We start from the raw sequence: 12736 nt of genomic DNA, 5'->3' as shown, positions 1-12736 counted from the left end.
TCCATCAGGATCTGAAATCCTTAAATTTAAAGGTATGGAGATTGAACGCTTGATTCTTGGTCAAAGAGGTTTCTCTGACTCTGTGATTAATACTATGTTACAGGCTTGTAAATCTGTATCTAGAGAGATATATTATAGAGTCTGGAAGACTTATGTTTCTTGGTGTCTTTCTCATCATTTTTCTTGGCATTCTTTTAGAATACCGAGAATTTTACAGTTTCTTCAGGATGGTTTAGATAAGGGTTTGTCTGCAAGTTCCTTGAAAGGACAAATCTCTGCTCTTTCTGTTCTTTTTCACAGAAAGATTGCTATTCTTCCTGATATTCATTGTTTTGTACAAGCTTTGGTTCGTATAAAACCTGTCATTAAGTCAATTTCTCCTCCTTGGAGTTTGAATTTGGTTCTGGGAGCTCTTCAAGCTCCTCCCTTTGAACCTATGCATTCTTTGGACATTAAATTACTTTCTTGGAAAGTTTTGTTCCTTTTGGCCATCTCTTCTGCCAGAAGAGTTTCTGAATTATCTGCTCTTTCTTGTGAGTCTCCTTTTCTGATTTTTCATCAGGATAAGGCGGTGTTGCGAACTTCTTTTGAATTTTTACCTAAAGTTGTGAATTCCAACAACATTAGTAGAGAAATTGTGGTTCCTTCATTATGTCCTAATCCTAAGAATTCTAAGGAGAAATCATTGCATTCTTTGGATGTTGTTAGAGCTTTGAAATATTATGTTGAAGCTACTAAGTCTTTCCGAAAGACTTCTAGTCTATTTGTTATCTTTTCCGGTTCTAGAAAAGGCCAGAAAGCTTCTGCCATTTCTTTGGCATCTTGGTTGAAATCTTTAATTCATCTTGCCTATGTTGAGTCGGGTAAAACTCCGCCTCAGAGGATTACAGCTCATTCTACCAGGTCAGTTTCTACTTCCTGGGCGTTTAGGAATGAAGCTTCGGTTGATCAGATTTGCAAAGCAGCAACTTGGTCCTCTTTGCATACTTTTACTAAATTCTACCATTTTGATGTATTTTCTTCTTCTGAAGCAGTTTTTGGTAGAAAAGTACTTCAGGCAGCGGTTTCAGTCTGAATCTTCTGCTTATGTTTTTCATTAAACTTTATTTTGGGTGTGGATTATTTTCAGCAGGAATTGGCTGTCTTTATTTTATCCCTCCCTCTCTAGTGACTCTTGTGTGGAAAGATCCACATCTTGGGTAATCATTATCCCATACGTCACTATCTCATGGACTCTTGCTAATTACATGAAAGAAAACATAATTTATGTAAGAACTTACCTGATTCATTTCTTTCATATTAGCAAGAGTCCATGAGGCCCGCCCTTTTTTTGTGGTGGTTATGATTTTTGTATAAAGCACAATTATTCCAATTCCTTATTTTATATGCTTTCGCACTTTTTTTATCACCCCACTTCTTGGCTATTCGTTAAACTGAATTGTGGGTGTGGTGAGGGGTGTATTTATAGGCATTTTGAGGTTTGGGAAACTTTGCCCCTCCTGGTAGGAATGTATATCCCATACGTCACTAGCTCATGGACTCTTGCTAATATGAAAGAAATGAATTTATCAGGTAAGTTCTTACATAAATTATGTTTTTCCATTGTTCTCTCAAAGTACTAGTGATTGTTTTAAGGACAGATATAAGATAAAGAAGCAGGTATATGTACACAATGTGATACAGTAATGAGATCTGATTATACCTACAAGCTCAACCCATTTTATTAGGTTGTGGCTTCAAAACACAAAATCTGAGCTTTAATATACACAAATAAGCCTTAAAAAGCTAATTTTCATACATTTTTTTACTCTGCAGTTGGTAAAAAAAGCAATTGTAAACACATTAAGGGAAAAACTATTTTACAGTATACTGTCCCTTTAAGCACTCTATGGCAGCTGTGTTTGTATAATAACACTACTGCCTGAGACGGCTAAAGACACGTATACAGCTCCTGAGGTTTTATAAGCGTACCTAGGTTTACTCTTCAACAAAGGATACAGACAGATCAAAGCAAATTTGGTAATAAAAGAAAACTGGAATGTTGTTTTAAAAGTACATGCTCTATCTAGGCCCTGAAATTTAATTATGACATTACTATCCCTTTAAGTATTAGTTGGGTTATAAATATTTATATCATTTAGCATCCACACTTGTAGACATTTGCAATGCCCTTTACGTAGCCAGAGAACCAATGCTCCAAGAATTTTTATTTTTGACTCAAGTGTTTATTTTTCTTTCCTTCTGTAGTTCCGTGGCCTCGCCCTCAGGGCCGGACAGTCCTAATACTCTACCTGCAAAGGTAAAGTCACGAAGAACAAGCTCACTGCCGGCAGAAGATGACTTCGATAAATTGATCTGGGAAATTTCAGGGGGAAAACTTGGAGATGAAATTGACCTTGAACCTGGCAAAGATGAAGACGACCTTTTGCTAGAGCTTTCAGAGATGATTGACAACTGAGACCATGCTGGAGTGAGAGGGGATAACCCAAATCCAACACTGCAGGGATTAAGTGACAGCCTTTTATCAAAAGGATGACACTATGATATGACATTGCTCCTTTCTACCATAGTCCAGGCCCTGAACACTAGGTCAGCTTAAATTCAGCTGGCATCAGCACTTTTGCAAATTCAGATACTGCACTTGGCAGATAGCATATTTCTGTGCCCATGGACACAACAGCCTTTCACCCAATAAGGCAAAATATCTTCTCAACCTCCATATAATAAAATCACTTCAGTCTTAAATATATTTGTTTTTTACAAAAAAAAATTTTTTCTGACGAATGTCCAAATGTTTGTTTTATTGGTAAACTGTATTGCTTTATTTTGGTATGTGATACAGTGTTATGAATTGCGAGATTGTTATGAATTGCGAGATTGTCCACAGCTGTAATTTGTTTAGGGTCCATAATAGTATTAATATGAATTCATTACTGTTGTGTTATGTTAAGCAGGAACACATCTGTATCAGATACTCAATACCTGCTAGAACAAAAGACTCTAAAACAAATGAGAACAGCTTTATTCCTTACGCTTGGTTTTTAATTTTCTGTTAAGGCTACCTTTAATGTTATCTTTCCTTAGCAGACACTGCCCTCTTAAACTCATGTGATCATGTAAACTATCCTTTTTTTATTATTATTTGAAAATGTGCTGAATCTTTTCTGGTGTATAAGGCTGTAAATTCCGCAACATGATGTAAATATTTTCTTTTTTAATTAACAGCTTTGTGAAAATTATTTTAAAGTGAAATGTTACATTTTTTTATAGCAAAAGCTATGTAGATGAGATTTTTGATCTCCCACGTGCAAATGGTTATGTATGGAAGTGGCATAAACTAATGATTTGGCTGTAAGCTTACGTCATAAAAATATGAAGGAAAGTATCCAACTGATACTTTGTTCATTTTAATGGAGCCCTCATTTCTGCCCAATGCTTACACTAAGTGTTAGCATTACCTGTTTTAGTTCGACGTTCAATTTGTATATATGTTTTCCAAAGAGAAATTGGTTTGATTAATTTGCCAAGACTTGCACTATATACGCAGTGGCATGAAAAATGCTACATGTTTAGAATTTTAAAACATTTTTATCAGTTCATTGTAAATAGTACTATTATGTGCATTTTGCGAGTTAGATTTACTTTCATGTTCTCTTAGAATGGACAAAATGTGTCTACTCATTCTGTACGATTGTATCAAATAAAGAATTAAGCATCGCAGTGATTTTTTTCTTTTTGTTGTATTTATTACAACACTAGGACCATATGTTTATATTTTTCTCTGTGTTCCCTGTTGTGTTGACCATTTTTTTATTTATTTATATTTTATTTTCGAAGTCTATAACATACAGATAAAAGAAATAGCAGTTGTGATAGTAACATTGTGTCATAAACTTGACCTCTGTTTTGTATAAAGTCCAGGGAAAAGGAAAGGACTATTGGCTTTACAAGTCCATATAACTCTAAATGTTCAATTTTAAAGTCCTTCATTCTCAACTGTAAAACAAGTAAGGTTATAGCAAAATTAAGATGGGATAATACTGTGCTTTTCAATCACAATTATTTTTATGTTCTGTTTGGATAGACTAAATATATCTGCTCCTTTCTGTATCGTTGAATCAAATAAAGAATTAAGCATTCCTACTATGTATGTCAACATAATTATCTTGTCCCATGAAAACCCTTCAGGCTTTTAAAGGTTCCCAAACCTTGAACTTTCAACCTTAGGTCAAAGGGCCTCTTTGTAAACTTTCTCTGAGATGTGGGTTACCACAACTTTTGGGCAACTAGCAAAATGTGAATGAGATGCATATATAGCTTAAAGGGATAGTCTACTCCCAGATTTTTGTTTAAAAAGATAGTTAATCCCTTTATTACCCATTCCCCAGTATTGGTATAAACAATATGGTTATATTAATATACTTTCTCCTGTTAAGTGTAGTCAGTCCACGGGTCATCATTACTTATGGGATATTAGCTCCTCCCCAACAGGAAGTGCAAGAGGATCACCCAAGCAGAGCTGCTACATAGCTCCTCCCCTCTACCTTGTATCTTAGCCTCTGTGGACTGCCTCCTATATTTATTTTGACAGACTTGCCTTTTACCCAATCAGTGCCCTCTCATAAGTAACTCCATGGGTGTGAGCACAATGTTATCTATATGACAAACATGAACTAACGCCCTCTAGCTGTGAAAATCTAAAAATTTTATGTAAATTTGATGATAAAAGTAAATTGGAAAGTTGATTAAAATTACATGCCCTATCTAAATCATGAAAGTTAAATTTTGACTAGCCTATCCCTTTAATTACTGCTGAGATAAATACCTTGGTCTGCTTTAGTTTTACTTGGGGGCATGGGTACACATGTTAAACTGTTGAGATCAGATAAGGAAATACAATTTCTCTTACATGGTGTATCCAGTCCACAGATTCATCCTTACTTGTGGGATATTCTCAATCCCTACAGGAAGTGGCAAAGAGAGCACACAGCAGAGCTGGCCATATAGCTCCCCTCAGGCTCCGCCCCCCCAGTCATTCTCTTTGCCGCTCTAACAAGTAGCATCTCCACGGGAGGGTAAAGAGTATGTGGTGTTAGATTTGTAGTTTTTATTTCTTCAATCAAGAGTTTGTTATTTTAAAATAGTGCCGGTTTGTACTATTTACTCTGAGGCAGAAAGTGATGAAGATTTCTGCTGAGAGGAAAAAGATTTTAGCATGTTGTAACTAAAATCCATTGCTGTTCCCACACAGGACTGTTGAGTACCGGAGAACTTCAGTTGGGGGGGAACAGTTTGCAGGCTTAACTGCTTAAGGTATGCTCAGTCACTTTTTTTCTAACAAGACTTGGTAATGCTAGAAGACTGACAGAAATCCCCATGTGGGAAGGTAAGCCATATTCTGAGACTCTGTATAGAAGGATGGCTTAGTTAAAAGGGCTTAAATCACTGGTGGACACTGTTATGGGGAAAATCGATTATTTCTTAATATAATCTGACGTTTGCACAAGTGTTTATCATGTTTGGAACACTTTCTAGGGGTTTTATATGCCTGGCATAATTTTAGACAACTAAATTGACTTAGGAAGGCCCCACAACTCCGGAGTGAAGAGGGAGGGGGCCTAATTTTCGCGCCTCAGTTGCGCAGTTGTTTTGCAAGTCAGCTTCATGCAGCTTCACATGTAGAGTCCAGAGATTGCAGGAAGACTACAGGGAGGCTTATTTTCGTTCCAAAACTAATCCCCAAGGAAGGTAGGGCCACAGCAGAGACTGTGGCATCGTGCTGTAGTCTGTTAAACCGGTGGCAGCTTCAATTTGCTCCGGTTTGGGCAATAAGGGGTTAATTGGCTTGAAACTTGGTGTGCAATCTTTTCAAAGCATTAGGATCATATGGTGTAAATTTCATAAAGATCGGATGTTTTTTTGAGATTTGGTAAAAAAGTGTGTGCTTTTTATTATTTAAAGGAACAGTAACGTTTTTTCAAAAAGTGTATTTTTCTGTATTTGAGTGCTATCTAAGTCTGTCTAACATGTCTGAGCCTACAGATAGACCTTGTTCTATGTGTTTGAAAGCCATGGCGGTACCCCCATTGCATTTGTGTTTAAAGTGTGCTAAGGTATCTAAATATTTTAATGACCATGCAGTGACACTTAAAAATGTAGCCCAAGATGATTCTTTGACGGAAGCTAATGAGGATAGTCCTCCTTCCTCTCCCCATGTGTCTACACCAGTTACACCCGCGCAAGCGTTACCTAGTACCTCTAGCGCATTGTGCCCTATTACATTACAACAATTAGCAGCAGTCATGGATAATTCCCTTGCAGCATTTCTATCCAAACTGCCAGTTTTTCCAAAAAAAGCGTGATAGCTCAGTTTTAAGAACAGAGGATGAGCAATCAGAAGCTTTGGATGATTTATCTGTCGTACCCTCACAACACTCTGAAGTGGCAGTGAGGGATGGTCTGTCCGAGGGAGAAATTTCTGACACAGGAAAAGTTTCTCAGCGGGCAGAGTCAGATTCCTTAGCGTTTAAATTTAAGCTGGAACACCTCCGCGTCCTGCTTAAGGAGGTCTTAGCTACGCTAGATGATTGTGACCCCATGGTGGTCCCAGAAAAATTGTGTAAAATGGACAGGTTTTTAGAGGTCCCTGTATACACTGATGCGTTTCCGATCCCAAAGAGGGTGGCGGATATTGTGACTAAGGAGTGGGAGAGACTAGGTGTAACTTTTGTTCCCCCCCCCCCTATCTTTAAGAAAATGTTCCCCATAAATGACCCCAGGCGGGACGCATGGCAGACGGTCCCTAAGGTAGAGGGAGCAGTTTCAACACTTGCTAAGCGTACAACTATACCAATAGAAGACAGTTGTGCTTTTAAAGACCCTATGGATAAAAAATTGGAAGGTTTGCGGAAGAAAATGTTTGTTCAGCAAGGTTTCCTTCTCCAGCCAATTGCCTGCATTATTCCTGTAACTGCTGCAGCGGCTTTTTGGTTTGAGGCGCTGGAGGAGTCGCTCCAGAGGGAGACTTCATATGACGAAGTCATGGATAGAATTCACGCTCTAAAGCTGGCTAATTCTTTTATCACTGATGCCGCTTTCCAATTAGCTAAGTTAGCGGCGAAAAATTCAGGTTTTGCCATTATGGCGAGAAGAGCGCTTTGGCTCAAATCATGGTCGGCTGACGTGTCGTCCAAAACAAAGTTACTAAACATTCCTTTCAAGGGAAAGACCCTTTTTGGTCCCGAGTTGAAAGAAATTATTGCGGATATCACTGGGGAGAAGGGTCATGACCTCCCGCAGGATAGACCGTTTAAGGCCAAAAACAAGGCTAAATTTCGCTCCTTTCGCAACTTCAGGAGCGGACCTGCTTCAACCTCTGCTGCCGCTAAGCAAGAGGGTAACGCTTCCCAGCCTAAAGCAACTGGAAACCCTTGCAGGGCTGGAATAAGGGTAAACGGGCCAAGAAGACTGCGCCTGCTGCCAAGACAGCATGAAGGGGTAGCCCCCGATCCGGCACCGGATCTAGTAGGGGACAGACTTTCTCTCTTTGCTCAGGCTTGGGCAAGAAATGTTCCAGATCCCTGGGCATTAGAAATTGTTGCTCAGGGGTATCTTCTAGAATTCAAGGACTCTTCCCCCAAGGGGAAGGTTCCACATTTCTCGTTTGTCTTCAGACCAGACAAAGAAACAGGCGTTCTTACGCTGTGTAGAAGATCTTCTAAAGATGGGAGTGATACACCCAGTTCCAATTGCGGAACAAGGACTGGGCTTTTACTCAAACCTGTTTGTAGTTCCCAAAAAGGAAGGAACTTTCAGGCCAATCCTGGATCTAAAAATTCTAAACAAATTCCTCAGAGTTCCATCTTTCAAAATGAAAACCATTCAGACATCTTGCCGATGATCCAGGAAGGTCAATATATGACTACCGTGGATCTAAAGGATGCGTACCTACATATTCCTATCCAAAAAGATCATCATCAGTTCCTAAGGTTCGCCTTTCTGGACACGCATTACCAGTTCGTGGCCCTTCCTTTCGGGTTGGCCACCGCTCCCAGAATTTTCACAAAGGTGCTAGGGTCCCTTCTAGCGGTACTGAGACCGCGGGGCATTGCAGTAGCACCTTACCTAGACGACATCTTAATACAGGCGTCGTCTTTTCACAGAGCCAAGGCTCATACGGACATTGTTCTGGCTTTTCTAAGGTCTCACGGGTGGAAGGTGAACTTAGAAAAAAGTTCTCTGTCCCCGCTCACAAGGGTTCCCTTCCTGGGAACACTAATAGACTCGGTAGACATGAAAATCTTTCTGACAGAGGTCAGGAAGTCAAAGCTTTTGAATACTTGCTGAGTTCTTCATTCCATTCCTCGGCCTTCTGTGGCTCAGTGCATGGAGGTAATTGGTTTAATGGTTGCGGCAATGGACGTAGTCCCTTTTGCCCGAATTCATCTAAGACCACTGCAACAGTGCATGCTCAAACAGTGGAATGGGGATTATGCAGATTTGTCTCCTCAAATACAAATGGACCAGAAAACCAGAGACTCTCTTCTCTGGTGGTTGTCTCAGGATCACCTGTCTCAGGCAATGAGTTTTCGCAGACCGGAGTGGATCATTGTCACGACCGATGCCAGTCTGTTAGGCTGGGGTGCGGTCTGGGACTCCCTGAAAGCTCAGGGTCTATGGTCTCGGGAATAATCTCTTCTCCCGATTAAACATTTTGGAACTGAGAGCGATATTCAATACGCTCCAGGCGTGGCCTCAACAAGCGGAGGCCAAATTCATCAGATTTCAGTCGGACAACATCACGACTGTAGCGTACATCAATCATCAGGGAGGAACAAAGAGTTCCCTAGCGACGAAGGAAGTAACCAAGATCATCAAATGGGCGGAGGATCACTCCTGCCATCTATCTGCAATTCACATCCCAGGAGTAGACAACTGGGAGGCGGATTTTCTGAGTCGTCAGACTTTCCATCCGGGGGAGTGGGAACTCCACCCGGAGGTTTTTGCTCAGCTGACCCAGCTATGGGGCATTCCTGAATTGGATCTGATGGCGTCCCGTCAGAACACCAAACTTCCCCTTTACGGATCCAGAGATCCCAAGGCGGCATTGATAGATGCTTTAGTAGCGCCTTGGTCATTCAGTCTAGATTATGTCTTTCCACCGTTTCCTCTTCTCCCTCGGCTAGTAGCCAGAATCAAACAGGAGAAGGCTTCGGTAATTCTGATAGCGCCTGCGTGGCCACGCAGGACTTGGTATGCAGACCTAGTGGACATGTCATCGGCTCCACCATGGAAACTGCCATTGAGGCAGGATCTTCTAATTCAAGGTCCATTCAAGCATCCAAATCTAGTTTATCTGCAACTGACTGCCTGGAGATTGAACGCTTAATTCTAGCTAAGCATGGGTTTTCTGAATCAGTTATAGATACTCTGATCCAGGCCAGAAAGCCTGTCACCAGGAAAATTTACCATAAGATATGGCGGAAATATCTTTGTTGGTGTGAATCCAAGGGTTACTCGTGGAGTAAGGTTAGGATTCCAAGGATATTGTCTTTTCTCCAAGGATTGGAGAAAGGTTTGTCAGCTAGTTCCTTAAAGGGACAGATATCTGCTCTGTCTATCCTGTTACACAAGCGTCTGGCAGCTGTACCAGACGTTCAGGCGTTTGCACAGGCCTTAGTTAGAATCAAGCCTGTTTACAAACCTGTGGCTCCTCCATGGAGTCTAAATTTAGTTCTTTCAGTTCTTCAAGGGGTACCGTTTGAACCTTTACATTCCATAGATATTAAGTTATTATTTTGGAAAGTTTTGTTTTTGGTAGCCATTTCTTCTGCTCGAAGAGTTTCTGAATTGTCTGCTTTGCAGTGTAATTCACCCTATCTGGTGTTCCATGCAGATAAGGTTGTTTTGCGTACCAAACCTGGTTTCCTTCCAAAAGTGGTTTCTAATAAGAATATTAACCAGGAAATTATTGTTCCTTCTCTGTGTCCTAATCCAGTTTCTAAGAAGGAACGACTGTTACACAATCTTGATGTGGTTCGTGCCTTAAAATTCTATTTAAAGGCAACTAAAGATTTCAGACAAACATCATCTTTGTTGTCTATTCTGGTAAGAGGAGAGGTCAGAAAGCGACTGCTACCTCTTTCCTTCTGGCTGAAAAGCATCATCCGATTGGCTTATGAGACTGCTGGACAGCAGCCTCCTGAACGAATGACAGCTCATTCCACTAGGGCCGTGGCTTCCACATGGGCTTTCAAGAATGAGGCTTCTGTTGCACAGATTTGTAAGGCAGCGACTTGGTCTTCACTGCATACATTTGCCAAATTTTACAAATTCGATACTTTTGCTTCTTCGGAGGCTATTTTTGGGAGAAAGGTTTTGCAAGCAGTGATGCCTTCCGTTTAGGTTACCTGACTTGTTCCCTCCCTTCATCCGTGTCCTAAAGCTTTGGTATTGGTATCCCACAAGGATGAATCCGTGGACTGGATACACCATGTAAGAGAAAACAGAATTTATGCTTACCTGATAAATTACTTTCTCTTACGGTGTATCCAGTCCACGGCCCGCCCTGGCAATTAAGTCAGGTTCAAATTTAATTTCGTAAAACTACAGTCACCACTGCACCCTATGGTTTCTCCTTTTTCTCCTAACCATCGGTCGAATGACTGGGGGGCGGAGCCTGAGGGGAGCTATATGGACAGCTCTGCTGTGTGCTCTCTTTGCCACTTCCTGTAGGGATTGAGAATATCCCACAAGTAAGGATGAATCCGTGGACTGGATACACCGTAAGAAAAAGTAATTTATCAGGTAAGCATAAATTCTGTTTTCTTCCTCCTGTAACATCCACAGAACCATCAGCAGCCAGGGAATGTTGCTTGGGTGGCAGATTGTCACAAAGAGATACACTTTACAGAGGCCTGGACCGTAAACAGGGTCTTAAATGTGTTGTCTTGTGGGCTTACAGTTGTGCTCATAAGTTTACATACCCTGGCAGAATTTATGATTTCTTGGCCATTTTTCAGAGAATATGAATGATAACACAACTTTTCTTTCACTCATGGTTAGTGTTTGGCTGAAGCCATTTATTATCAATCAACTGTGTTTACTCTTTTTAAATCATAATGACAACAGAAACTACCCAAATGACCCTGATCAAAAGTTTACATACCCTGGTGATTTTGGCCTGATAACATGCACACAAGTTGACACAAAGGGGTTTAAATGGCTATTAAAGGTAACCATACTCACCTTTGATCTGTTTGCTTGTAATTAGTTTGTGTGTATAAAAGGTCAATGAGTTTTTGGACTCCTGACAGACCCTTGCATCTTTCATCCAGTGCTGTACTGACGTTTCTGGATTCTGAGTCATATGGAAAGAAAAAGAATTGTCAAAGGATCTGCAGGAAAAGGTAGTTGAACTGTATAAAACAGGAAAGGGATAAAAAAAAGATATCCCAGGAATTGAGAATGCAAATCAGCAGTGTTCAAACTCTAATAAAGAACAATAAATATTCTGGTGTAGACTATCCCTTTAAATGTGGAGCAGAAAAGCAGTTAATATAAAAGCTGTGATTAAATTATCAATCTCCCTTAGTTAATTATAAAACAAGGCAGAATAAGCACTTAGGGCATGTAAAATCATGTTGTATGGTAAGACATATGAAACATATTCTGAAAGACCACATACAAGAATAAAAGTGAAGCTAATGTCTGTTTCCCCCATTTACACTGATACGATAAGTACTAACTGAATTTTACTCAGATGACTATCCTATAAGCTATGGGGCTCTGCTGCAACATTTTTTTAAACAGCAGTATCCTTCCTGAGTGCAGGTTAAGGTGATTAGTTATGTCACAGGTGCTCAGCTCACAGCAGAATTCTTGCTGTTGATACAGGAACCTCTCGACGGCTGGTGCACTTGAAGCTTAGGTATAGAGCAGCTGTAAAGCTCAAGCAAGGACTAAAACAAAGGCAATTTGTGTTAAACATGTCCCCCCCACCATCTCAAGCTGATAGCGGGATACCTCAGCATTGGGTGGAGAGACTTAAGTAGCACAAATAGTATATCTATGGAGACAGGAGCTAAAGTCAAGCCAGCAAAGTTGTCAGTTGTAGCTGAGAGTACGTCATTAGTGAGTGGAGGTAGTAATGACAACCAAACAAGTAAACCTTTATTCATCATTACCATAGTCGATATCTCCCAAACGAAGTTGCTTCATGAAGATGTGATCTCTTGCTCTTGAGTTGGCAAGCTCCTGGAAACCATTCGTACCTTTGTTGTGCACTGTCCTCACCAGGCCTCTGCAGGATGACTTAGGGTGACATAATTAGCAAGTTCAGGATCTGCATTGGAGCAAGTGTTGCAACAGAAGATGGGTGCTGTAGATATTGGACAATTGGTTAAAGAAACACACAGACAGACAGACAAGGATTGTGACAGCAACCACCACAAGAACAACCACAAGCAATCAATGCAGCATTCCCCATTAGCTAAAATATAATCTAAAGCCATAAGATTTTGCAAAGCAACCATTCTATTTTGGGTTTGTTCCTAGTTTAACTTTTTAATGCTGTCAGTAGTATGATTCAGTACGCAATCTAGCAATTTTGCAAGGTCATTATGTTTTTGAACTAATCTCATAAACCCATAAAAACGAGTAAGACCGAACTCCTTAACCGGCCGAAACACCTATCACCTAGCAGGCCGAACTCCTTAACCTGCCAAAACACTTATCA

The 12736-nt window shown here is 40.4% G+C and overlaps 1 protein-coding gene across 1 annotated transcript in view; it reads left to right on the top strand.

Moving 5' to 3' along the window:
- ZC3H11A (zinc finger CCCH-type containing 11A) overlaps nt 1-3717 on the top strand; it is a 60270-nt gene extending 56553 nt beyond the window's left edge. The window contains exon 19 of the mRNA XM_053706715.1: nt 2248-3717. Coding sequence (XP_053562690.1) covers nt 2248-2458 — 211 coding nt within the window. The 3' untranslated portion in view covers nt 2459-3717. The remainder of the gene's footprint in view (nt 1-2247) is intronic.
- Nucleotides 3718-12736: the final 9019 nt, after the last annotated feature.

Source organism: Bombina bombina, chromosome 3, assembly GCF_027579735.1.
Source record: "Bombina bombina isolate aBomBom1 chromosome 3, aBomBom1.pri, whole genome shotgun sequence".
NCBI classification, from domain to species: Eukaryota; Metazoa; Chordata; class Amphibia; order Anura; family Bombinatoridae; genus Bombina; species Bombina bombina.
Note: the sequence above shows the minus strand (reverse complement) of the source record. Positions and strands in the feature narration are given on the sequence as shown.